At 38.8% G+C, this 26,154-nt stretch overlaps 1 protein-coding gene across 2 annotated transcripts in view; it reads left to right on the top strand.

Moving 5' to 3' along the window:
- Window positions 1-26,154, top strand: part of LOC131144653 (oxysterol-binding protein-related protein 1D) — a 45,230-nt gene that overhangs the window by 16,507 nt on the left and 2,569 nt on the right. For both annotated transcript variants that reach the window (XM_058093427.1, XM_058093426.1), the window contains 3 exons: window positions 6,737-6,892; window positions 7,098-7,406; window positions 7,810-8,157. In XM_058093427.1, the coding sequence (XP_057949410.1) occupies window positions 6,737-6,892; window positions 7,098-7,406; window positions 7,810-8,157 (813 nt within the window). The remainder of the gene's footprint in view (window positions 1-6,736; window positions 6,893-7,097; window positions 7,407-7,809; window positions 8,158-26,154) is intronic.

Raw genomic sequence — 26,154 nt, 5'->3', positions numbered from 1 at the left:
GGATGCCCAAGACGCTTGTGCCATCCATCAATTGAAGTCCGCTCATGCACGTTACAGCCTTATTGGATGAGGACACCACCGTTGATTTCGGGAAGGTATAGATGCCATTGTTACATGCTCCTCTTAGTAGGATCGTCCCCATGATCTTGTCCTTCACAAGTAAATGAAAAGGATGAAATTCAACACACACATTATTTTGTTTGGTGAGATGATGAACTGAAATTAAATTTTTGCAAAGGTTTGGAACACAAAGAGTATCATGCAATGTAAAAGTTCGGTGAGGAGAAGGCAAAGCCAAAGATCCAATGTGTGACACTGCCAAACTTGAACCATCACCGAGAATTACTTCGTTAGTTCCATCATATTCGGAATGAATGGGTAAATTTGAAAGATCACCCGTGATATTATGAGAAGCGGCTGAATCAAGTAACCAATTTTTGTCCTGTCCTGTAGAGGTTGTAGCACAATTGATGGAGACATTCTGTGAATTGAATTGAGGACAGGATTTGGCAATGTGACCCAATTGGTCACAAATTTGGCATTTGGGCTGATAACGCCAATTTGAATTGTTGGGTCAGCCAGAGTTTTTGTTGAATTGGCATCCATCACGTTGGGCTCCACTTGAGTTTCAGCCTGGGCTGGAGCCTTAAAACCCGTGTTGAGTAGTTGGCCCATGTTGCTTGGAAGACCACTGGTGACTCCCACCATGTGTGGACTGCTTCATTTTCGTGTAGTTTGTAGAGGCAACCATGTGTTGTGTTGCAACTTCCAGACGCCTCAGATACGCCTCATGTCCAACCAAAAGATCGTGCAGCTCCTCAAAGGCCAGTGATGACTCCCTGGCTCGAAATTGAATGATCAATAATGGCTATTTCATCAGCCAAGGCCTTCACAACATGGAGATTGTCTGTGATCGATTGATCGCCGCGCAGGATTAAGGTGAGCTCCTCCTTTAACTGTGTAGCACGAGTTCTTGATCGGCTAGCATATAGGGTTTTTAGCTTTTTCCAAGCTTCATGAGAGGTCTTTGCTGTAGCAATGAGTGGTGTGATTGAAGGAGATGTGGAGACTAGAATAGCACTCAGGATAAGTTTATCTTGTTGGACCCAGTGGGTCTTGCGTAGCTCATCAACGGCGGTGCCAGCAGAAGAGGGGCATTGAAGGGTGCCTTCAACATAGCCGAGTAAATCGTAACCAATGAGGAGTGCTTCAAATTGAGCACACCATTGAGGAAAGGTGGAGGGAGTTAATTTTTCATTGATTTGGGCAGTGATATTGAGAGCAATGAGTGGTTTATTTGTTGCGGAAGAAGGTTGGGTGTGGAGGTTAGGTTGGATTTTGATCGGAGGAGGAAGACATTGTGGAGACTTGGATCGTTGGCTCATTAGAGATTATGCTCTGATACGATGAAAAGAAACAGATGTTGCTGTAGTTTCAATGAATAATTTGTCACACATTTCATTGATAACAATTCTATCTTATATACGCAATAGTTGAGGAGCTAATTTAGGAATTATACAAACGTTGAAGCTAAATCTATGCTACTGTTACAATGTACAACTATAGAATTCAAACTTAGAATCAGTTACAAATATAGAATTAATGACAGAATATGTGACATGATTTTAGGCTAGACATGCTCTGTTTTGGTTTGATTGTGATCCACACATTCTTCCCTTATAAGACAAATTGAACATTAAGCTGCTTTCTTCGAACTTGGTCACGCACATAATGGAAATCAATCTCAATGTGCTTTGTACGAGCATGAAACATAGGATTAGCAGTCAAGTGGCGCCAATATTGTCCCACCATAACATAGGTGGTATAGGAATCTTAAGGCCAATTTCATGTAAAATGGATTGCAACCATTGTAGTTCTGAAGCTGTATTTGCAAGTGACTTATATTCAGTTTCGGTACTACTATGGGCAACTGTGAATTGTTGCTTGCACCACTAGGAAATAAGGTTTCTGCCCATAAAAATTCAGTACGCACCTACTGATCAATGATCATCTCGATCAGCTGCCCAATCAGAGTCTGAGAAAGCTTGAATTGCAAAATTAGATGATTTGTTGAGGAAAAAACCCGTTGATATGGTATGTTTAAGATAATGTAGAATCCTTTTTATAGCTTGCTAGTGTGGTTCCAATGGGATATGCATGAATTTACTCACTTTGTGGATTGAAAAGGCAAGGTCTGGTGAAAGTTAAATATTGCAAGCTTCCAAAGACCTGTCTATAGAGATAAGGATCTGAACACTTAGCTCCCTCAGTTGTAGATAGTTGACAGCTAGTTGACATAGGACTCGTGCACGACTTAGCTTCTGCCATATGAGTGCATCCAAGAAGATCAGCCACATACTTATGTTGAGTTAAATACATACCTTCTCTTGAGCACAAGACTTCTACCCCCAAAAAATAGCTAAGATCACCAATCTCTTTAACCGCAAAATCAGAATGCAAGGCCCAAATTACATGCTGTATGGCATGGCCAGAAGTACCTGTAATGATAATATCATCGACGTAAATGAGAATCACGACCAGAACACTATTCTTGTGCCAAATAAATAGAGAAGTGTCAACCTTCCTATCATGAAATCCAATCTTTCGTAACTGATTAGTTAGCCGAGAAAACCAAGCTCTCGGAGCTTAATTTAGGCCATATAATGACCTATGTAACCTGTAAAGATGATGAGAATACTGTGGATGAATGTAGCCCTGAGGTTGTGCCCTATATACCTCCTCCTTCAAATTTTCCATGCAGAAAAGCACTTTTTACATCAATTTGCTTAATCTGCCAGTTCAAGGAGACAGCCAAAGACAAGACAATTCGAATTGTAGCATGCTTGACAACTGTGCTAAATGTCTTATTAAAATCGACACCTTCTTGCTGATGAAATCCTTTCGCCACCAACCTCGCTTTATATCGCTCTATGGAACCATCAGCATGCCTTTTAATTTTGTATATCCATCGGCAACCAACTATGTTGGCCTTTGGAGGTGGTGTGACGAAGGACCATGTCCCATTGTGTAAAAGGGCATCGAACTCAGCATTCATCGCTGCATGCCAGTGTGGTGATTTGATTGCATCACTATAACACGATGGTTCTACATCAGCAGAATCAAGAGAGCTAAGTAAGGCCTTAGGTACGGGGTACCTCACAAAATCATCAGAGGTGGCTTTTGGTTTAAAAATATTGCTCCTTGATCTGGTAACCATGGCATGTGTTCTGGTGCTTCTTTGTGTAGCAGTTTATCTGAGGCATGCTGAGTTGTATCTATTGTGCTTGAGGGTGGAGAGGGATTAGCAGTTATTATGACTAGCGAGGAGGCAGAATTACCATGCCTAACAGGTGTTTCTTCATCCGTTCATGTAGAGTGAGACACCAGAGGCACAGTAAAATTATTTTCAGGTGGGAAGACCCTGGATTGCATATCATCAATTCTGGTAGGAGAGGTTAATTTGAGATGTAAAGGCAAGGCAACATGTGTTGATGAGTTGGATTTTGAAGATGGTTTGAGTGAGTTATTTTTTTGGCAAGGAAACAAATTTTTCTCAAAGATTACATGACGAGACACATAAACTCGACCAGTTGATAAGTCAAGACACTTGTACCCATGGTGATTGACACTATAGCCAATGAAGATTTGCTTCTAAAATCCAATTTTTGTTTGTTATATGGTCTTAGATTAGGCCAACATGCACGTCCGAAGACCCATAAGAAAGAAAAATCAGGAACTCGGTTATAGATCATTTCATAAGGTGACAAATAGTTGAGAATAGGTGTTGGAAGACGATTAATTAAATAAGTTGCAGTGTAAAAGATGTCTTCCCAGTAAATTAGAGGTAAATTCGAATGTGACACATACTAAGCCCAATTTCAACAATTTATCTATGCCTTCGTTCAATTGACCCCATTTGTTGGTGAGTATAAGGGCATGCTAGGCGATGGGAAATGCCATGCTGTTAAAAATAATTATGTAGCCTACCATACTCACCACTCCAATCAGATTGTATGGCCTTTATTTTATGTTTAAAATGTTTTTCCACATAACATTGAAATTGAAGGAAAAAACTCTCAACATCATACTTTAATTTAATTGGAAATAATCGTAAAAATTTTGAATAATTATCCAGAAAGCTAACATTATACCGAGCACCTGTAGTTGAGGCTATAGATGCCAGACCCCTTACATCTGTGAAAATTAAGTCTAATGGAGCATCAGAAACATAATTGGAATTGCGAAAAGGCAAAGCATGGCTCTTGGCTGTTTGGCAATCAGGGCACACAGAGTGCCTCTTTATTTTATCAGCTGGGAGATTATTGAAGGGCAGTATACATTGAACAACCTGAGGAGAAGCATGGCCAAGTCGACAATGCCACTGATCAAAAGAAGCACAAACACTTGAAATGGCTTGAGGATGAATATTGGTGTTGGAAAAATGGTATAAACCATTACTAACTTGGCCTCAATGATGGTCAGGGAGAACAGAGGTAAAACCTTTCAATTCCAAATAAAGTTTCTATTTTACCCAATATATATTTTTAAAGACCCAAAATGGTTAGGGTGCAAGGAAATAAAAATTGGGATGCCTAATGAGACTAGGATACTTCTTTTCTAATAAATAAAATCCTGCGGTCACTAATCTATAACCTGATAAAATACTACCACTAAAAATCCAAAAAATAGACTAATGAAATTGAAAAAATAACTCCAAAAGTCATAGCTGTCTTGAATTTGAATCTCCAGCCTCGTTTCTCAAGCTCCATTAGTCTCCCCTGGTTGGAAGAAACTTGGCCTTGAGTAACATTTGAAGGATCACAATCAAGTAGGCTTAAACATTATTGTTGCAATTTGTAGGAATATAATAAAACTGAACCTTGGGAGATATGAATTATAATTGACAAATTACACTGGATCAAGTAAGGACTGTATGTTTTCATCAATATCCAACTTCTTAGGCACTTTCTCAAACTCAACTAGTTGCAGCTCGGGTTTCACCTTTGGCTCATTTTTCATTTTTTCAGACTTGACATTTCTTTCTGTAATACTATCACTGATCTCTTTTCCTTTAAGCCCTTCAGATTGTGTTGGTGATTCGATAGGGGAGCCTCCCTCTCTCTCTCTCTCCCTGCAGGTTTTAGCATGATTTATGGACTGTTGTATCCAAATTTATAATGACTTTGTTTTCACAATAATGGATCTAATTGTAACCAAGCATCACATAAATGATCTTTTTTGGAAGAACATCACAACTAAATATAGGATATGTCTGTACCCATCTCAACTGGGATCAAGCATATTTGTTTGTTTGTTGCCATCATGTTGTTCACTTAAGGAAGTGTAAAGGGAGAAGGATTTTGTTTCGGTTGTAAATTTAATTTACAATAGCTTCTGAGACCAAGTTTACAGAGCACCAATGTTCATGCCTACAAACGCTATCCATACCTTTCAATTGACAGGAGCTGGTGGTTTGCTTCCAAGCATCATGTTGTATCACATTGAGTTGGATTGTAGATAATGCACCATGTAAAGGTGGTTTCCCTCAGAAAAATACTCCAATTGGCTAACCTCTATGGTTAAATATGAATGGAAGACGGTCTTCTTAAAAAGGAAAAAGAGTTTTTTTTGAAAGTTGTGGGAATTTTTTTTGCTGATCAAGGCAGTGGTTGGTGACATTGGTCGAGAGAAATCAGAATAGGAGAAAAGAAACTAGAAAGAGAGGGGAAGAGAAATATAGACAGACATTTGTACCAAGACATAAACCCAAAATTTCAATATCAATTTGAAAAAATCTAGGAAATAAAGATTAGGAAACCTAATTATACTAAGGGTACTATTTTCCTAATAAATAAAATCCTAAAATCTGCTAATTTATACCTAATAAAATAATATCAACAAAATACCATGAAAAGAAATAAAATTACAAAAAAATTTCAAAAAATCCTAATGTCTTGAATTTGAATCTTTGGCCCTGTTTCTTGAACTCCATCAACACATTGATGTTGACATGATGGTGAGTATGTATTGTTGAGCTGTGACCATTTTGAATGCAAATGAATGAGTGGCACGTAAATTTTCAGTTCCAAGAGGCTAGCACCAAGTGTCAAACTATTCCCCAATGCTTTGTCTTAATTATAAATGCAATTGGCATTGTATAATTGGTACAGAGTTGAGGTAAGATAGTTGCCATTTTGTTTTTTTGTTAATTATTATCTTCATTTTAAACAAGGATATGCAAGTAGAGAAGATAAAATCAGAAAGTGAGGGGTCTTATTGGTCCCTATGTAGAGCATTATCTGAACTACATTTGAGGTTCTGCAATTGCATGTGAGATCCAATTGTGAAAATGCCATGTAATAATTACGATTTTGTGGTTTATTAGATCTGTTGTTTGCCTTTAATAAAATCATAAGTTCGTTATATTTGTCATTTATGTGTAGTACTCCAGTGTCACTGTCCTTGCAATATGGAATGTGTTACCTAGGAAAATTCAAAATCTTATATCAAGCTTGAACGTGTTTTTGAAGTATGCCACACATTGACTACTAAAATATTGGTTTATTGAAGGATAAAATTCAAAAGATTGAGTTTCATTCTTGGGCTAAAGTTTCCTGAATCTCGTCTTGTTTGTCCCCAATTTATTCTTGAGCACCTTTATCAACTGATGGTATTATGTGATGAGTTGATAGTATTTCTACTGCAAATTTTAAGATAAGGATTGTACCTTGTGCAGGGGAATGATTTGATGAGAATTCTAAACATCGCTGCTTTTGCTGTGTCTGGATATGCTTCAACAGAAGGTCGGCAATGCAAACCCTTCAATCCCCTCCTCGGGGAGACTTATGAGGCTGACTATCCAGATAAAGGTCTTCGCTTCTTCTCTGAAAAAGTAATTTCTTTTCCTTTCAAAGAAAACTTAAGTCTCAGTCTGAATTTGTGTTGCATTGGTATTCTACTTTCTGCCCTTAATAGATAGTGACTTCACTGTTATTGCCTTATTGTTCTGAGTTGAAATTTGGACTGAGGCACGGTACATAGGATCATGGAAATCCTTGTTAGATCACAACATATTTTTAACAAATGACTTTTGTCAGGTGAGTCATCACCCAATGGTTGTTGCTTGTCACTGTGAGGGCAGAGGCTGGAATTTCTGGGCAGACTCTAATCTCAAAGGAAAATTCTGGGGCCGTTCCATCCAGCTTGATCCGGTGGGTCTACTTACCCTACAATTTGAAGATGGGGAGACATTTCAGTGGAGCAAGGTCACCACTTCTATATACAATATCATAATAGGTAAAATTTATTGTGATCACTATGGCACCATGCGCATTCGGGGGAGTGGCAAATACTCATGCAAGCTCAAGTTCAAGGAGCAGTCTATCATAGACCGAAATCCCCATCAGGTATTTTTGTGTATTTGCATTTTGTTTTCGTGTTTTGAAAAAATGGGAATACACATCAGGCATATAATCATATTGAAATTGTCAACTTGCACTACTTTTTAGTTTTGGTTCATCTAATGAGCTTAGTTACCTGGGCATTCAGCATGAGATAAGAATTGTTTTCACATGTACATCATGGGTAACAAATAAACAAATTTCAGGACAACTGTCCTGACATAGGATTGTGAAGTCTAAAGTGTACTTGAGTTCAATTGATCATTTTGATGACTGAAATTCCATATGCTTTTTATGACAACTCGGGATATTTCACTAGGAGGAAAATAGAGAGTACTGATTATTTATTTCCCCCCTATCCCGTGTTACTTAAAAATTTATGAACATTATTATGTATAAATATTTGCAGGTTCATGGCTTTATACAAGACAACAGAACTGGAGAGAAGGTGGCAATGTTGATGGGGAAGTGGGATGAGGCAATGTACTATGTACTGGGAGATCCAGCTACAATGCCCAAGGGTTTTGATCCAATGACAGAAGCTGTTTTGTTGTGGGAAAGGGATAAAACAACTTCTACCAAGACAAGATACAACCTCACACCTTTTGCAATATCATTAAATGAGTTGACACCAGGCTTAACAGAGAAATTGCCTCCAACTGACTCAAGGCTGAGGCCTGATCAGAGGCATCTAGAGAATGGAGAATATGAGTTGGCAAACACAGAGAAGCTCCGACTTGAATTGTTGCAGAGACAGGTATCAGTTTTATTATGCATGGTAGTCAAGCCCCACGTAACCTATGCCTCTCTAAGGTTATATTTTGTTCATAGAAGACATTCCTAGAAATATAATGGAGTACGATGAAAATATAATGAAAATTGCATAAAGATCATTATTTAGAAAAGAAGTTAACATGTAAAATCTTGTGTTATCCCATCCAACATGGGATAAGATAGAAACATATATTTCAATGGTGAAATTTGGGAATAATTATTCTTTGTCTACTCCATGTTAGGAATTCATAATACAACACACATTCTTTTGTAGACATTCTGCAAACTGAAAGTACCCCAATAGTCCAAGCCTGGCCATTATTTAGACAGAAGTACATCAAATTTACAAAAATATTTTTAAAATAACACTAATTTTGATTGTGGGATGAGCGTAAGTTACCATGGTCCTAGCCTGGCTTGGCACTTTAAGAATAGGGGCCTATAAAATCTAACCTGACCCTGTTCTACAGGCCTAAAGTATTTGAATGATCCAGCCAACTGATTGCCAAGATCATCTCTATAAGCAGCCATTGTGAGCCCAAATGAGTACTCTATTTGTAAAAGTATTAAACAATCCCATTAGTACTTTCTAAACCAGTGATACAACCCATCATTTGATGTTTATGATGCAGAACAAAATCAGCAAATTACAACTGGTAGAAAATTTGGGAGAGATAGAGGAGAGAAGGGGAAGGAAGAAGAGAGGAGGAAAAAGGAATTGTAGTTGGGTGGTGGGGGGGGGGGGAACTCAAGTTAAAGTTCTCAACTCATCAAAAACTAAATCTAAAATTGCCTTTACACTCTGTTTATAAGAAAGCCTAATCTACTTGAATACACATAAAACCCTAAAGATACATGAAACTATAAATAGACCCCTAAAAACATCTATTACTAAAAAACTCCCAAACTCCCTTACCCTACCACTAATTAAACCAAATTAATCACACATAATAAACTTATAACTAAATACAACAATTCCTTGATTCAATTCTTTTGAATTAGTCTCCAACAAGGGTCAACCTATGGTCTGGCTTCTTGTCCTTCGTTGGGAAAAAATTCGGCCTCAAATTTTGAAATGTTGAAGGATCAAAATTAAGAAACAATGAACTTGGACTCTTTAAAAGCCAATGCTCGACTGATGCAAGAAACCATGTTCCTTTGGGTAGCCAAAGCCTTGGAACTGAGAATTGGCATCAATGAGCACATCAAGAATGACAAACTCATTAATAGGAATGTTGTTGAAGATATTTCATGTCTTCAAACACATGCATTTCCTTGCTTATGGTATCTTCAAGTTGAGTGACTTGAGATGTCAATAATATCAATTTTTTGTCTTGGTTGGTTCGTAGAACAAGCTTCAAATGATCTTCTTATCATTATAGTGAAAGACTTGTGTCATCTATCCTTGAGTTGCACCACTGAGGAGAACAATGGCTTGTATTCATGGGTATGATATAACACCAAACATTATCAAAATAGTTACACATTTGGACAGGAACGAGACATCTTTCTCAAACATGTAAAGTAGTGATATGAACAAGTGATAGGGACTTATAAGGCTTTGGGTGGGGTGCTCAATGAAGTTGTATACAAGTGATCCCGTTTCTAGAAACCACATTTGTAGGGCATCTCTCTTCAATAATGATTTTTTTTCAAACATTTTGTTTGTACTTAAAAAAGGTATGAAATTGCTTGATATTGTGCCTAGAGCAGGACAAAACTCTTGTTAGATATATGCTGCAACTATAAATATGTGTGTATGTGTGTGTGTATATATATATCACCGAAGGACCAACTGTAATTGTTAGAAGAGAATATATTATTTTAGTAATTAGGTTGTGTTAGTGGGGGTGCTTTTGTCCTTAATTCTTTTTTATTATTATTAATATATAAGAGGGTAGACCTTGGGCAGCTATATGTATGCTCTAGGAAACTGGCTGCCTCCTTTTTCTGTTCTTCTCTTCTTTTCTTCTCCTTTTCTCTCTTCCATCCATAACTTTAAACATGGTATGAGTGTTAATCTACTCTAAATATGATTTATCTTTTAGTTGTTTCTAGGCATTTTGTTTTCGTTTTTCTTGTCTTCCCCTAATTCGTTCTTAAATATGATTTTCTAGTTGCTTTGTCATTTAAGGATGCTTTTCAATTCGGTTTGGCTGTGTAGCACCGTTGGTAGGACGTGGTGTGTGTTCATGCCATTTTGCTCATGTGAAATCAATTACTCCGATTTTGGTATACTGTTTCTGGTCTGCTATTCACTGGATGGTTGTCCATGAAGATGCTGATTTGATGCTACGTTTGTTTGTGATTGATTGCTTGTGTTCTTATATCGGTGGCTGGTGGTTCCAATTGGTGTTCAATGAAATCCTACGTGCACTTGCTTCTAGTTGCTTACCAGCCACTGCAGCTTCTTTGTGGCCATGTTGTTTATTAAGTGCTTGCGGTGCATGTCATGGTCAGCCTTCTTCTGCCTAGTCAAATTATTCCTCATAGGATTGTAACTTCAATTTTGTGGTTAGAGTTTCTTTTGAAGTTATGGATTTTGAAGATTTTAACTGTGCTACTTTGTGCTTGGTGCGTGTTGCCTAATTTTGCATAGTTGATGTGCCATTCATTCTTGATAACAATGTGTTGAAATCATGAGTATCCTTGGGAATATTGAGTAAATTAGGAAAGTGGGTAAATGTAGAAGATTGTATATTGTTCTGTAGGGAGATTGTTTCCTTGTTTAGAATATTTGATTGTATTATATATTGTAAGATTAGGATGTACATGATTCAGAATTCAAGAAATACAGAAATTTCTTTTTGTTTTCATGGTATTAGAGTTAGGGTTTCTAAACCATAGTTAGCAATGGCCGACGGCGCCATCAACAGCAGAGGGTCGTGCTCATCTGAAACTTTCGACGGTGACTCTGAAGCCACCTCCATCATGGGGTCTCTCGGATCAGGTCCAATGGCGGCATTGCGGCAATTCTGAGAACTCCAATCGCAGCCAACGAACAAGACCTACGTCGATTGCTCGCAGAAGAACCCGCAATGGGTGTCGGTATCGTATGGCGTCTTCATGTGTCTTGAGTGCTCTGGCAAGCATCACGACCTCGTTGCTCACATAAGCTTCATCCGATCGATGACAACAAACTCCTAGTTGGAGATCCATCTCAAGAAGATGGAGGACGGCAGCAACGAGCGGCTTAACGCCTTCTACAAGCGCAACGGCGACCATTTTGTGGATGACCTCCTGAACTTCTTGTTTGACATGGACGATGACAACAAAACCAAAGCGAGTCTACCTTCTTCTATTTCTATCTTGACCAAGCTAGACCTCGATGATTGCAACTGTTCGTTCCCTGAGGTTGTAGAAGAAGAGCTGGAATGGCTATTGAACAAACATGCCTTCCCAAAGCAATGGAGCCTGGTGTCGGTCCTTGAAACGAGCAACAATAACAGTATTGGTAGGATGCATTCAAACTCTCACAGGAAGGTAATGGAAATGAGAAAGCTAAAGCAGAGTGAGGTGGTGGCGACGAAGTCTCTGGATATATCCCCACAGGATAAAGCGGCAATAATTGCAAATGATGCTGCAATTAAAAATTATGGAGGGGAGCCTTTTATTGATGGAAAAATGTTGAGGCAAGGCCTACCTAGTTCAGTGGATCAGACCTCGTTTAGTTATTGTACGGCTTTGTCTTCCACAAACGTTTTTTCGGGTTCTTTAGCCCAAAGAGATAATTTTTTGCAAGCCTTGAATATAACCTCTAAATCCAAAACTCCTTGGATTATTGATTCCGGTGCTTCTGACCACATGACCGATGCCTATCATCTTTTCTCTTCATATTCACCTTGTGTTAGAAATTTGAAAGTTAAAATTGCAGATGGATCACTCTCATCTGTCGCAAGCAAAAGAACTATCCGACTCTCTGACTCCATCACACTAGAGTCCGTTCTTCATGTTCCTAATTTATCTTGCAACTTACTATCCATTAGCCAATTAACTAAAAACTCCAATTGTTCTGTTAAATTTCTTCCCTCTCATTGTGTTTTTCAGGACCTATCATCGGGGAAGACGATTGGCAGTGCTAAGGAGTATGAGGGACTCTATTACTTTGAAGAGGCTATTGTGAGTGAATAATGTAAAACTGCTACTTGTGATTCTGCATATGTTTCTAGTGATAGTAAAATTTTGTTATGGCATTGTAGGATGGGTCATTCAAATTTTCAATATTTGAGACGTTTATTTCCTTCCATTTTTTCAAATAAAACATCTTTTGAATTTCAATGTGAGATTTGTGAACTTGCAAAACATCAGCATAATTCTTTTCCTAAATCCACATGCAAACCATCCAGACCCTTTATTATGATTCACAGTGATTTATGGGGCCCTCACGCTCTCTTAATCGCACCCACACGAGATGGTTTGTTACTTTTATTGGTGATCATACTCGTATTTGTTGGGTTTACTTGTTGAAAGATAAAACAGAAGTTCGTTCCATTTTCTCTAGTTTCCACTTCATGATTCAAACACTATTCTAAACTCACATTCAAATTCTACATACTGATAATGGTACGGAATATTTCAATGATATCTTGGGACATTATCTTCAAGAAAATGGAATTGTTCATCAAAGTTCCTGTGTGGATACTCCTCAACAAAATGGGGTTGTTGAACGTAAAAATAGGCATATTCTTGAAGTAGCTTGGGCATTGATGTTCACTATAAATATGAAAAATATTTTTGGGGCGATGCCATTTTAACAGCTACATATCTCATTAATCGAATGCCTAGTCGAGTTCTTTCTTTTGCAACTCCTCTCCAAAAACTCCAGGAATGGTTTCCCAACACTTGGCTCCACTCCAATCTCTCTCTGAAAATCTTTAGATGTAGTGCATTTGTTCATGTTCATGCTCATAATCAGGATAAATTGGAACCTCATGCCATTAAGTGTTTTTTATTGGTTACTCTCCTACTCAGAAAGGCTACAAATGTTATGATCCTATCATGAAAAAGTTGTTTGTTAGCCTTGTTATCATGTTCTTTGAAACCAGTCCTTACTTCTCAAAGCCCCCTCTTTAGGGAGAGAAATGGAGTGAAGATTGGTTCTTTGATTTCTCTGTTGATGAATCTGTGTCATACATTGAGTCTACCATTGCATCATTTCCTGACTTGTCATGCACAAAAGATCACTTAACCTTAGAAGGGATGCAAAAAAGCAAAATAACACAGAAATACTTGTTTACTCAAGAAAGTCGAACACAAAGAACAGGGAGAATCTCATACCTGAGGCACCAAGAACGTTGGAACCGGTGATAGCTTCGAGCAACCATGAGTACACGCCCTATCCCAATCAGGTAATAGATGGTCGTGAGCTCCCTTCTGATAAGCTTGTACCTGATGACATCAATTTACCCATTGCAGTCAGAAAACAAACCAGGTCATGTACTCAATATCCCTGGTCTAAGTACATGTCTTATAAAAGCTTGTTTACAGGATATCATGTTTTTACCTCTAACCTTGACAGGATGAAAATTCCAAAGAATGTTCAGGAAGCCCTAGAAATTCCTAAATGCAGGGAGGCTGTCATGGAGGAAATGTGGGCCCTGGAGGAAAATGGAACTTGGGACGTTATGAATTTTCCGAGAGGGAAAAAGCCAGTTGGTTGTAAATGGGTCTTCACAGTGAAATATAAAGTTGATGGGACAATTAAACAATATAAAGTCAGACTCGTTGCAAAAGGATTTACACAGACTTATGACATTGACTACACGGAGACATTTGCACCAATGGCAAACTTGAATACAGTTCGGGTCTTCTTGTCCTTAGCAGCTAGCTTAGATTGGCCACTACAGCAACTCGACATTAAGAATGCATTTCTAAATAGCGACTTAGAAGAAGTCTACATGACGATACCACTAGGTTTCAGTAAGAAGGGTGAAGAAAACAGAGTATGTAAATTCAAGAAGTCCTTGTATGGACTCAAGCAATCTCTCAGAGCATGGTTCGACAGATTTGCAAAAGTAATAAAGAACCAAGGATATCGACAAGGGCAATCAGATCACACTATGTTCTTCCTACAGTCTGAAAGTGGTAAGAGAACAATTCTGATAGTGTATGTTGATGATATAATCTTAACTGGGGATGATACAGTAGAGATGGAAAGATTAAAGAAAGTCCTAGCTACTGAGTTTGAAGTTAAAGACTTGGGACAAATGCGGTATTTCTTAAGAATGGAAGTTGCTAGATCAAAAAAGGGTATCAGTGTCTCTCAGCGAAAGTATATCACTGATCTCCTAATCGAAACTGGCATGCTTGGATGCGAACCTAATGAAACCTCGATTGAAGCAGTAAAGAGGGTCGAAGACTGCGGAATACCAGTTGAAAAGAGAGGTATTAGAGATTGGTTGGTAAGCTAATCTACCTATCACATATCAGACTCGATATTGCATTTGCAGTAAGTGTGGTAAGCCAACACATGCATTCACCAAAAAATACTCACCTAGATGCTGTGTACAAGATCCTCAAGTATCTCAAGGGCTCTCCGGGCAAAGGACTCTTCTTCAAGAAATGTAAAAGCAATGAAGTAGAAATTTTTATAGATGCAGATTGGGCAGGATCAGTGGAAGATAGAAGGTCTACCATCGGATATTGCACCTTCGTATGGGGAAATTTGGTAACTTGGAGAAGCAAAAAACAAAATGTAGTGGCTCGAAGTAGTGCTGAAGCTGAATTCAGGGCAATTGCACAAGGAATATGTGAAGGACTGTGGGTACGGAAACTCTTGGAAGAGCTACAAATTCCGGTGAAATTTCCTATCAAACTCTATTGTGACAACAAAGCGGCCATCAGTATCTCTCTAAATCCAGTTCAACATGACAGGACTAAACATGTGGAAGTGGACCGACATTTTATCAAAGAGAATGTTGAAGAAGGAACCATCTGTATGACTTATGTACCTACCAAAGAACAAACCACAGATATCTTTACTAAAGGGTTAGCACGACAGAACTTTGATGATTTCATTAGCAAGTTGGAGAATCTATGATCCAACTTGAGGGGGAGTGTTGAAATCCCGAGTATCCTTGGGAATATTGAGTAAATTAGGAAAGTGGGTAAATGTAGAAGATTTTATATTGTTTTGTAGCAAGATTGTTTCCTTGTTTAGAATATTTGATTCTATTATATATTGTAAGATTAGGATGTACATGATTCAGAATTCAAGAAATACAGAAATTTCATTCTTTTTTCACAATGGGTGCTCACTGTAGTGTATAGGGGGTGGTTAGCCTGTATAGAGACATCTTTGGCCGATACTATTAAATTACATCCATCAAATTTATTGGATCCTTCAACTACATATTGTGGTGCGGCGAATGTGTGTATTAACGCAAAAGGAAAGTCCACTTATTTGTTGCATTCTCCACTATCTCCAACTCCAAGGATTATGAAGATTGGTTGAAAGAGAGACATATTGCTCTTGTGGTTGTGGAATAGCATGGAGCCATGAATTGATACGAACCATGATGTTTCATGGAGCAACCGACGCTATATGGTATGATCTTTGTGAAAATTTCTCACAAGACAAAATTAAATTCCGTGCCTTTGCCCATATGAGAAGTTCTCAAATATGAGCAAGAAGGTAGGCCCATTAGTAAGTATTATAGCACCGTGAAGGGTATGCGCAAGGCACTTGACATTTAGCAACTAGCTTACTTTTGATATTGAGATGATTAAGGGGCAAAGGATAGAGTTTTCAGCTACCTTTTTTTTTTTTTTTTGGGATGAGTCATGTGCTTCAATCTATCCGCAATCAGAATCCATTTCATGTATGATTGAAGCATATACTAGAATCCAACAAATCACCAAAGACATGTCTCCCTTTAGCACCGACTCCAACTGTAGCAAGGGAAGTGTTGGAGGATGAGGGCAGGGTTTGGAAGGCACTCATGGCAGAGGTTGTGTATCAAGACGTGGAGTTTGTCGTAGCCAATCTTGCATTTTCACACTTTGTGACAAGGAGAATGATGCTGTTGATCGCTTTTGGTATCTCCACGGGAAACTGACTTGGGGCCAATAAGCCTGTTGAGGGTGATTCCACTATTTAAAATTCAAATGCACCCAGCCGCCCCATCGGGGAATGGTCTTCCTCAATTTCTCTTCATGGTGTTTCTTTTGATTAATGGGGTCATCTATCCCTTCAAAAACTACAAATTTTTCCCATGTTCTAGTCTGTTTCTCGTTTTGAGTGTTTTGTATGTCAGTTGGGAATGCATACTAGGACATTTTTCATCTAGAATCGAGTCTAGTAGTAAATTATTATTTTCTCTTATTCATTTAGATTTTTAGGGTCCGTGTAGAGTCACTGGTGATCAATATTATATGTCCGTTGTGGATGGTTTTTTGAATTATCTAGATCTATTTGTTAAAAGAAAGTCAGAAATTTGAATGTATTTACTCTGTTCTGCTAGGAAATCAAAACTCAATTTGGCATTGGTATTCAAAATTTTCAATCTGAGAATGCACTTAATTTGTTCAAAATGAGATTAGTCTTTTTGTTTGGCCAAAGGGATTAGTAATCAAACATCATGTATAATACCCCTTAGAATGGAGTAGTTGAATGAAAAATTAGACATTTACTTGACATAGCATGGTCTGTACTCCACGTGCATGTTCCTAAAACTTTTTGCATTGGTGCTCTTCTTACAATCTACTCTCTGCTTGACATGATGTCCTCTAGCGTTCTAGGGGGACCAATTTCCTTTCAATTGTGTACCTAGGGATATCCATGTTCTATGTTGTGCCTTATGTCTTTGTACATGTTGTCTTCATGTTCCACCCACTGCTCAGGTCAAGTTCTCTCCTTGTGCTATTAAATATGTCTTTATAGGGTACTCAAGGGCTCACAAAGATCATAGATGTTATGATCCTCACTTGCAGGAAATCTATTATTGCTGATATCATCTTTTTTGAGGTTATAGTAGTCAAAGCTGCAATGTGCATTGAGGTGCAAAGGGTACTTGGAGCCTAGGTGCAAGGTGCGAGGCGAAGGCACATGCCTTGTGAAGGCAATGTGCATATTTGTTAAAATTGTGTACAATGCCCTATATGATGGATATTTGATCTATAAACACCTTAGTATTAATATTTGAATTTTAAAAATACCAAAACATTTGACACGAAAACGTAAATACATAGATATTATGATTACCAAGTACCAGTTCCAGATATAAGCAAGTTCATCAAAATTCCAATCTCAAGAACGAACTAAATAAGCATAAATAGGCAATGTTCATGCTGTAAATTCCAGAAAATTACAGCAGAAATAAGCGGCTTCCAGCAGGTAACAAAAAACAAATAAATAGTGGGCATCTAAGCAAAATAAATGCATAAACATTCAACGATTTTAGAAAATGCATATTTTCAACGAATCAGGGTGAAAGAAGAAACGATTGAAATATTTTCTTCATTATTTTGTTCATATGTACAATCTAATTTATAATACGATTACCTATTCTAAACAAGGAAACAATTTCCTACTGAATAATATCAAATCCCCCATAATTACCCACTTCCCTAATTTGTATATTATTTACCAAGACTCTCGGGATTGAGATTTTAACACTCCCCCTCAAGTTGGATCATGAATATTAATCATCTCCAACTTGCTAATAAGATCATTAAAGCTCTGGCATCCCAACCTTTTAGTGAGAATATCTGCAGTTTGTTCCTTGGTTGGTACATAAGTCATACATATAATTCCTTCTTCAATTTTTTCTTTGATGAAGTGTCTGTCTACCTCCACATGTTTAGTCCTGTCATGTTGAACTGGATTAAGAGAGATGTTGATAGCTGCCTTATTGTCACTGTAGAGTTTGATAGGAAAGTTCACCGGGACCCGTAATTCCTCCAATAGTTTTCGTAATCACAATCCTTCACATATCCCTTGAGCAACTGTGCTGAATTCAGTTTCAGCACTATTACTAACCACCACATTTTGTTTTTTGCTTCTCCAAGTTACGAGGTTTCCCCAGACGAATGTACAATATCCTGTGGTGGACCTTCTATCTTCCACTGATCCTGACCAATCTGCATCTGTAAAGATCTCTACTTCCTTGCTTTCACATTTCTTAAAGAAGAGTCCTCTTCTCGGGGATCCCTTGAGATATCTAAGAATCTTGTATACAACATCTAAGTGAACTTCTTTTGGCGAATGCATGTGTTGACTTACTACACTGACTGCAAATGCAATATTTGGTCTAGTATGTGATAGGTAGATCTTATCAACCAATCTCTAATACCTCTCCTTTTCTACTGGTTTTCCACAATCTTCAACCCTCTTTATTGTTTCTATCGGGGTTTCACTGGGTTTGCATCCTAGCATGCCAGTTTTAACTAGGAGGTCGGTAACATACTTTCACTGAGAGACTAATTCCCTTTTTCGTTCTTGCTCCTTCCATGCCCAAAAAATACCGCATCTGTCCCAAGTCTTTAACTTCAAATTCAGTAGCCAGAACCTTCTTCAATCTCTCCATTTCTACAGTATCATCGCTAGTAAGGATTATATCATCAACATACACTATTAGAATTGTTCTCTTACCTCCTTCAAACTGTTGGAAGAATAGTGTATGGTCTGATTGCCCTTGTCGATACCCTTGATTCTTTAGTACCTTTGCAAATCTGTCGAACCACGCTCTAGGAGATTGTTTGAGGCCATATAACGATTTCTTTAGTTTACACACTCTGTTTTCTTCACTTGTTCTACTGAATCCTGGTGGTATAGTCATGTAAACTTCCTATTCTAGTTCTCTATTTAAGAAAGCATTTTTAATATCAAGTTGTTGTAGTGGTCAATCTAAATTGGCTGCCAGGGACAAGAGAACCCGAACTGTATTTAAATTTGCCACTGGTGCAAATGTCTCAATATAGTCAATGCCGTAAGTCTGTGTAAAGCCTTTTGCAACAAGTCTGGCTTTATATCTTTCAACTATTCCATCAAATTTATATTTCACTGTGAAGACCCATTTACAACCCACTGGCTTCTTCCCTTTTGGTAGATCTGTCAACTTCCAAGTTCCATTTTTTTCTAGGGCTCGCATTTCTTCCATGATTGCCTCTCTCCATTCTAGTATTTCTAGAGCTTCCTGAATGTTTTTTGGCATTTTCATCCTGTTAAGGTTAGAGACAAACGCACGATATCCTGTAGACAAACTTTTATAAGACATGTATTTCGACCAAGGGTATTGAGTACATGACCTAGTTTGTTTTCTGATTACAATAGGTAAATTGATATCATTAGGTGCAGGATTATCAGAGGAAGACTCAATTACCAGATCGGGATAAGGCAAGGGCTCATGGTTATTCGGAGCCATCACCGGTTCCAACGCTCTTGGTGCCTCAGGTATAAGATTCTCCCTCTCCTTTGTTTTCGGCTTTCTTGAGTAAACCAGTATGTTTACGTTGTTTTGATCTCCTGCATCTCCCCCTGAGGGTAAGTGTTCAGTTGTGTTTGGCAAGTCGGGAAGTAATGCAATGGGAGGCTCGATAGATGGGTCAGGGAATGGAGTAACTGGAGTAACCGGGGAGAATGACGCAAATTCAGTAGTAAAGAGATCAAAGAACCGATCTTCACTTCATTTCTCCGCCTGAAGAGAGGGCTTTGGGAAATAAGGAGTAGTTTCAAAGAAAGTGACATCAAGACTAACGAACAGTCGTTTTGAGACCGGATCATAGCATTTGTAGCCTTTCTGGGTAGGTGAATAACCAAGAAAGACAAATTTAATGGCACAAGGATCCAATTTATCGCGATGGTGTGCATGGACATGAACAAAAGTAGTACAACCAAAAATTTTCAGTGGGAGACTGGAAGGGAGTCGAGAGGTAGGAAAGTGCTCTTGAAATTTCTGAAGAGGGGTGACAAAAGAAAGTGCTCGACTTGGCATTCGATTAATGAGATGTGTAGCTGTTAAGATGACATCGCCCCAAAAATAATGTTTCATGTGGGTAGTAAACATTAACGCCCGGGCTACTTCAAGTATATGTCTATTTTTTCGTTCAGCAACCCCATTTTGTTGAGGGGTATCCACACAAGAACTTTGATGAACAATCCCATTATCTTGAAGATAAGTTTCCAGGATGGTATTAGAATATTCTGTATCATTATCAGTATGTAGAATCTAAATATGAGTCTGGAACTGTGTATGAATCATGGTATGAAAATTGATGAAAATGGAGTGGACTTCAGATTTGTCTTTCAGTAAGTAGACCCAACAAAGACGAGTATGATCATCGATAAAGGTCACAAACCATTTTGTATTGGTGCGATTTAGGGAACGTGAGGGACCCCATACATCACTGTGAAACATAGTAAATGGGCGAGATGGTTTATATATGGACAATGGAAAAGAAGTACGACGATGTTTAGCAAGCTCACATACTTCACATTGAAACTCAGAAGCCATTTTATTTGAACAAAGAGAAGGAAACAAACGTTTTAAATATTGAAAATTGGGATGACCCATCTGTGAATGCCATAACAAAAGTTTACTATTTCTAGAAGTAGATGCAGAATCACAAATTGCAGTATTACATAGTTCACTCAAACTTGCCTCCTCAAAGTAGTAGAGTCTCTCATATGCTTTAGCAGTGCCAATCGTCTTCCCCGATGATAGGTCCTGAAAAACACAATGAGAGGAAACAAATTTAGCAGAACAATTCGAGTCTTTTGTTAACTGACTGATAGATAACAGATTACAAGATAACTTGGGGACATGTAAGACCGATTGTAAGGTTGAGGAATCAGATATGCGAATACTTCCTTTTCCACAATTGGTGAGAGAGAGCCATTTGCAATTTTTACCCTCAAATTCCCGGCATATGGTGAGTAGGATGAAAAATATTGATAAGACCCAGTCATATGATTGGATGCACCCGAATCAATTATCCATGGAGATTTGTAATAAGATGTGGAATTTAAAGCTGACAGATAATTACCTCGGTGAGCCAAGGAACCAGAGGAAGATTGACCTGATGTTTGCATTGATGAAATCATCTTATATAGTTTATCCAACTGTTCAGGACTGAATGCACTGCTGGACGGGGTATTGTTGTTCTCTCCTTGCGATCTTTCAGTTGATCCATCAGTGCTGGCCTGGTACCCACGATTTTTTTGGTATTGTCTTGGTTTCCAATCTGCCGGTTTTCCATGAATCTCCTAGTAGGTATTTTTTGAATGACCTGTTTTTCGGCAATGTTCGCACCATAATTTACCTCTTTGTGGTTGTTGACTAGGTCCCCCTGGGCCTTTTGATACAAGAGCGGAGACATCCGGCCCAACGTGCCCATCTAATTTTTGGGCGGGTACAGGAACGGGGAGGTCCAGCTTAGCGGGTTCATTTTGAGGCCGCAGCATCACACGCCTCCTGTTCTCTTCCCTCCTGACCTCTGCGAAGACTTCTCGGGTTGAAGGGAGAGATCGTCGGCCAAGGATCCGCCCCCTCATGTCATCGAGCTCTCGATTCAAGCCAGCAAGAAACTCGAAGACCCTCTCGTTTTCGAGCCTCCTTCGGTATCGCGTGCTGTCATTGGAGCACTCCCACTCCTCGTCGATGCTCAGATCGAGCTCTTGCCAGAGATGAGTCATCTCCATGAAATACTCGGTAACCCCTCTCTCACCTTGCCTCATCTGCCACAATCGGGTCTTGATGTCGAAGATTTGTGAGTGGCTTTCGACATCGGAGTATGTCTCACGTACGACTTCCTAGACTTCCTTCGCCGTTGGCAAGAACAAATAGATTTTTCCGATTGATGGTTGCATCGAGTTGACGAGCCAAGCTGTGACCATGGAGTTTTTAGACCTCCATCTTTGCAAAGCTATAGTGTCGGAAGGGTTTGGATTCCTCCGTTCACCGGTAAGATAACCAAGCTTCCCTTTTCCCTCAATCACCAATTTCATGGATTGAGCCCATTCACGGAAATTTTTTCCGTTTAGTTTTTCCAATGAGAGTGGAAAGACTGTGTTATCCAGCCCATTCGAACCCCCACTGGACGTAGCCTCTGAGTCACCGGTGATGTTTGCAGAGGAGGTAGAGCCTCTGCTGTTAGCCATCGTTTAGCTAGGTTTAAGAAAACCTAGCTCTAATACCATGAAAGAAGAAATGATTGAAATATTTTCTTCGTTATTTTGTTCATACGTACAATCCAATTTATAATACGATTACCTATTCTAAACAAGGAAACAATTTCCTACTAAATAATATCAAATCCCCCATAATTACCCACTTCCCTAATTTGTATATTATTTACAAAGATACTCGGGATTGAGATTTTAACACAGGGAAAAAGGAAAAAAAAAAAAGGTGAATGAAGCCTCACACTCAAGTCTCAAGCTAGGTGCATAGCTGCTTTGGAGTCTGACTGAGAGTAGAAGGTCATTACTCACACGCTTGCTCACCTAGCAGAAGAAGAAAAGAAGATAACAAGAAGAAAGAGAGAAGAAGAAAAAACCTCGTCTGAACATCTTTGGAGAAGAAATTCGTAGTTTGTGAAGAACTGTAGCTTCAAGTCCCCATTTGACCTAGCCTAGATCAAGTGTAAATGGCCAACATTCATGAAGTGTGCCTCTCTATGCCTATTGTCTCACTGCACCTAACATTGCCTTAGTGCACATCATGAAGGTGCCTCTCCTGTCACCCCCTAGCACCTCGCTCCCCGTTGTGCCTTTTTTATACAATTTTTTTTTTTTTGCAAACAAAGAAGTATATTAGAAGAAATAAGAATGTACAACAAAAGAAAAAAAAAAAAAAGGAAAAGAATGGAAAATAGGAGGCATAAGAAATCCTCCCTTTACAACAATATCAAAATATTACATCAGGAGATCATCATAATCTGAAAGCCAAGTTAATGAAGCAGAACCAACCAGTCCCGTTGCAGGTCTCCCAGAGAAACATGACGAAAACAGCTGTTAGAAGATTCCACAAAGACGCAATATAAATCACTCTACTCCAAACCAAATTATTAGTTGTGGCCACCCCTTTGAAAATTCTGCATTTCTCTCCAACCAAACACACCAAATAACAGCCATAATAGTGCAATGCCACAAGGCTTTCCTATCCTTCCCTTTTCCAAAACCTTTAAATGTGATAGAGCAAAAAGCCTTCAACATGCAGGGACAAATCCAGTCTTCACCACATATACCAAGTAATTTATTCGAGACAGCCCAGGTAAAGGGGCGACAAAGAAACAAGTTTGAGCAAGTCTCTCCACTACTCAAACAAAGGACACAAACATCTGATGATAGGGCCTTATTAGGCCTTCTCTTTTGAATCACATCATTAATATTAGTTCTATCAAGTACCACAGTCCATATAAAAGCTTTGATTTTTAGGGAGCTTTAGCTTTCCAAATTGAAGAGTACAAACCAAACAGATCCTCATTAGGGATTCAAATCAAATAAGAGAAAAAAGATTTACAAGAGAAATCCCTTGAAGGATCTAAACTCCAAACCCTTTTATCATTCCCCAAATGAACGTGAAAAGAATCAAGCAAGATGGGGAAAAGTAAAAGCCAACAGCAACTCCCCAATCCAAAGGTCCTCCCATGAACGAAGTTGCTCCCCATTGCCCACTATGTACTAGATTTTAGAACAGAGACAATCATAAATCTAAGATAAGAATTTTCAAGGAGTCGCATGAGTAATATTAACCTAGATGTGCCTTTGACTACTATGTTTGAGGGAACACATCATTTCTCGTGTGTAGTCCTCTTTGGATGAATCCGTTCTAAGTCCATCAATGATTTATGGTCTTCCTAAAGCACTACCTAGGGCTCTAGGTAAAGGAGACTTGAAAAGAAAAGGGGTGTAAATGGTCAGCATTCACAAGGAATGCCTCTCGTCTCATCGCGCCTAACTTCGCCTTGGTGCACATCATGAAAGTCACCTTGCCTCATACCTTTTGAGGCACTAGTCTTGTGACCCCTTAGTGCCTCACTCCTAGATTCCCCTTCGACTACTATGTTTGAGAGGACACTTTATTTCTCTAGTGTTAGTCCTCCTTGGATGTATCTTTTTTAAGTTCATCAACAATTTATGGTCTCCCTTCTTGTGTTGTGTTCCTACCCTTATCCCCCTCAAGAAATCTCCTACTATTCTTCCAAATCCATTAGTTACTAACCAAGAGAAACAATTAAAGGTTTATGAATGAAAGAAAGCAAGCATGGACAGCACCACCCATGGTTGTTTCGACTTCTTATTTTGGAGATCCATTCTATTGTGACTTGGATTTGCCCATTGCACACGGAGAGGTGCTTGAACGTGTACTCAACAGTTTTTAATTGCTTATCCTATTACTTATTATATGTTGATTCTTCACCCTCCTAGTTCTATTCACTCTTTTGCCTTGTCTATTTCCTTTATTTCTATCCCTACCTTATATATGGAAGCATGAAATGGATGTAAAATGGATGCCTTGACCACTCGAGGGATGTTGGACTTGGTGGATCTTCCTCATGGTGAGGAATTGGTCAGGTGTCCTAAGTCTACGTCATTAGATATCTTCTTGATGATTGTATCAAATGGCTTAAGGCTCAATTGATAGCGAAGGGTACACTCAAACATATGATATTAACTATTTTGAGATCTTCTCTCTTCACTTGACTAGATTATATTCCATGTACTGATCTTGTTTGCTTTTAATTTGATTGACCCCTCTACCAATTGGATGTGAAGAATGCTTTCTTATGGAGATTCGTAGGAAGAGGTATACATGGAGCAACTATTAGCACCGGAGGAGTCCATGGGTGAGCTTGATACATATGGGTGAACACCAACTTGACCCAAAAGTTTAAGCCTATTGGGTCTTAGGCCCAACCATGTATATAAGCACCCATCATCCACTCAATTTTTCCAGTGTGGGACAAACTCACAAGTGGAATTCTCAACAATCTCCCTTTCACTTGTGAGTTCCAACTGCTCCCCCTTAAATGGAAACCGTCTCCCTTATGGAGTAAGCCCAATTTTCCAACAATTGCTCAAGTGGGCCTAACCACCACGCCTTACGTGCCTCGGATTGCATTCCATGTGCCTCTGAATCAATCCTACTTCCCACGTCTTGACCCTATTCGGATCCATCTTCTAGGCTTAGATGATCCTTATTGGTCTTGGTCACACTCTTGGTCCTCAACTATTAGTATGTCAAGAGAATTAGCTTCACATTTCGACTTTTACGATGTCGTTCACCCATAGTTACGAGTTGTTGGCTTTGATACCACTTATTCGCATCGGAGGAGTCCATGGGTAAACTTGATACATATGGGTGGGCACCAACTTGACCCAAAAGCTTAAACCTATTGGGTCTTGGGCCCTACCATGTATATAAGCACCCATCATCCACTCAATTTTTCCAATGTGGGACAAACTCAAAAGTGGAATTCTCAACAGCAACCTCCTTGGTATGTTGCTCATGAGGAGGATGTAGGTAGACTAAGGCCATTTATGGTCTTAAACAGTCTCCTTGAGCATGGTTTGACAATTTTTGTGTGGTTAACTCTGCAGCTTTATCCAGTGCTACTATGATTATTCGGTCCGGTCTTTGTCTACCAAAGAAAAAAGAGACAGATATGGTACTTCCTGAGTGGTACTGCAGAAATTAAGCAAGGGCTTGAAGCAAAATTTTCAAGTCAAGGATTTGGATACTAGCATAACTTTCTTGGTATTGAGATTGCACAGTGTAGGAGAGGGTTGAATCAATCTTAACAAAAATATACCTTGAAATTGCTAAATGGTAAGTGAGACAGGTTTGTTGGGAGCAAATATGCTCCCGCGAAACATTAAGCTGTCTAGGATATTAGATACTTTGAAGACAACCGTTGATGTAGGCAATTAGTTGGCAAGTTGATCTACTTGAATGCCACTAGGACTTTGTGATATCTCTAAGGCTGTACCGAGGTTTAATATATAAATATAATAGAAACTAGGAAATCATGAGATACT

This window comes from Malania oleifera, chromosome 12 (genome assembly GCF_029873635.1).
Source record: "Malania oleifera isolate guangnan ecotype guangnan chromosome 12, ASM2987363v1, whole genome shotgun sequence".
Classification (NCBI taxonomy): Eukaryota; Viridiplantae; Streptophyta; class Magnoliopsida; order Santalales; family Ximeniaceae; genus Malania; species Malania oleifera.
Note: the sequence above shows the minus strand (reverse complement) of the source record. Positions and strands in the feature narration are given on the sequence as shown.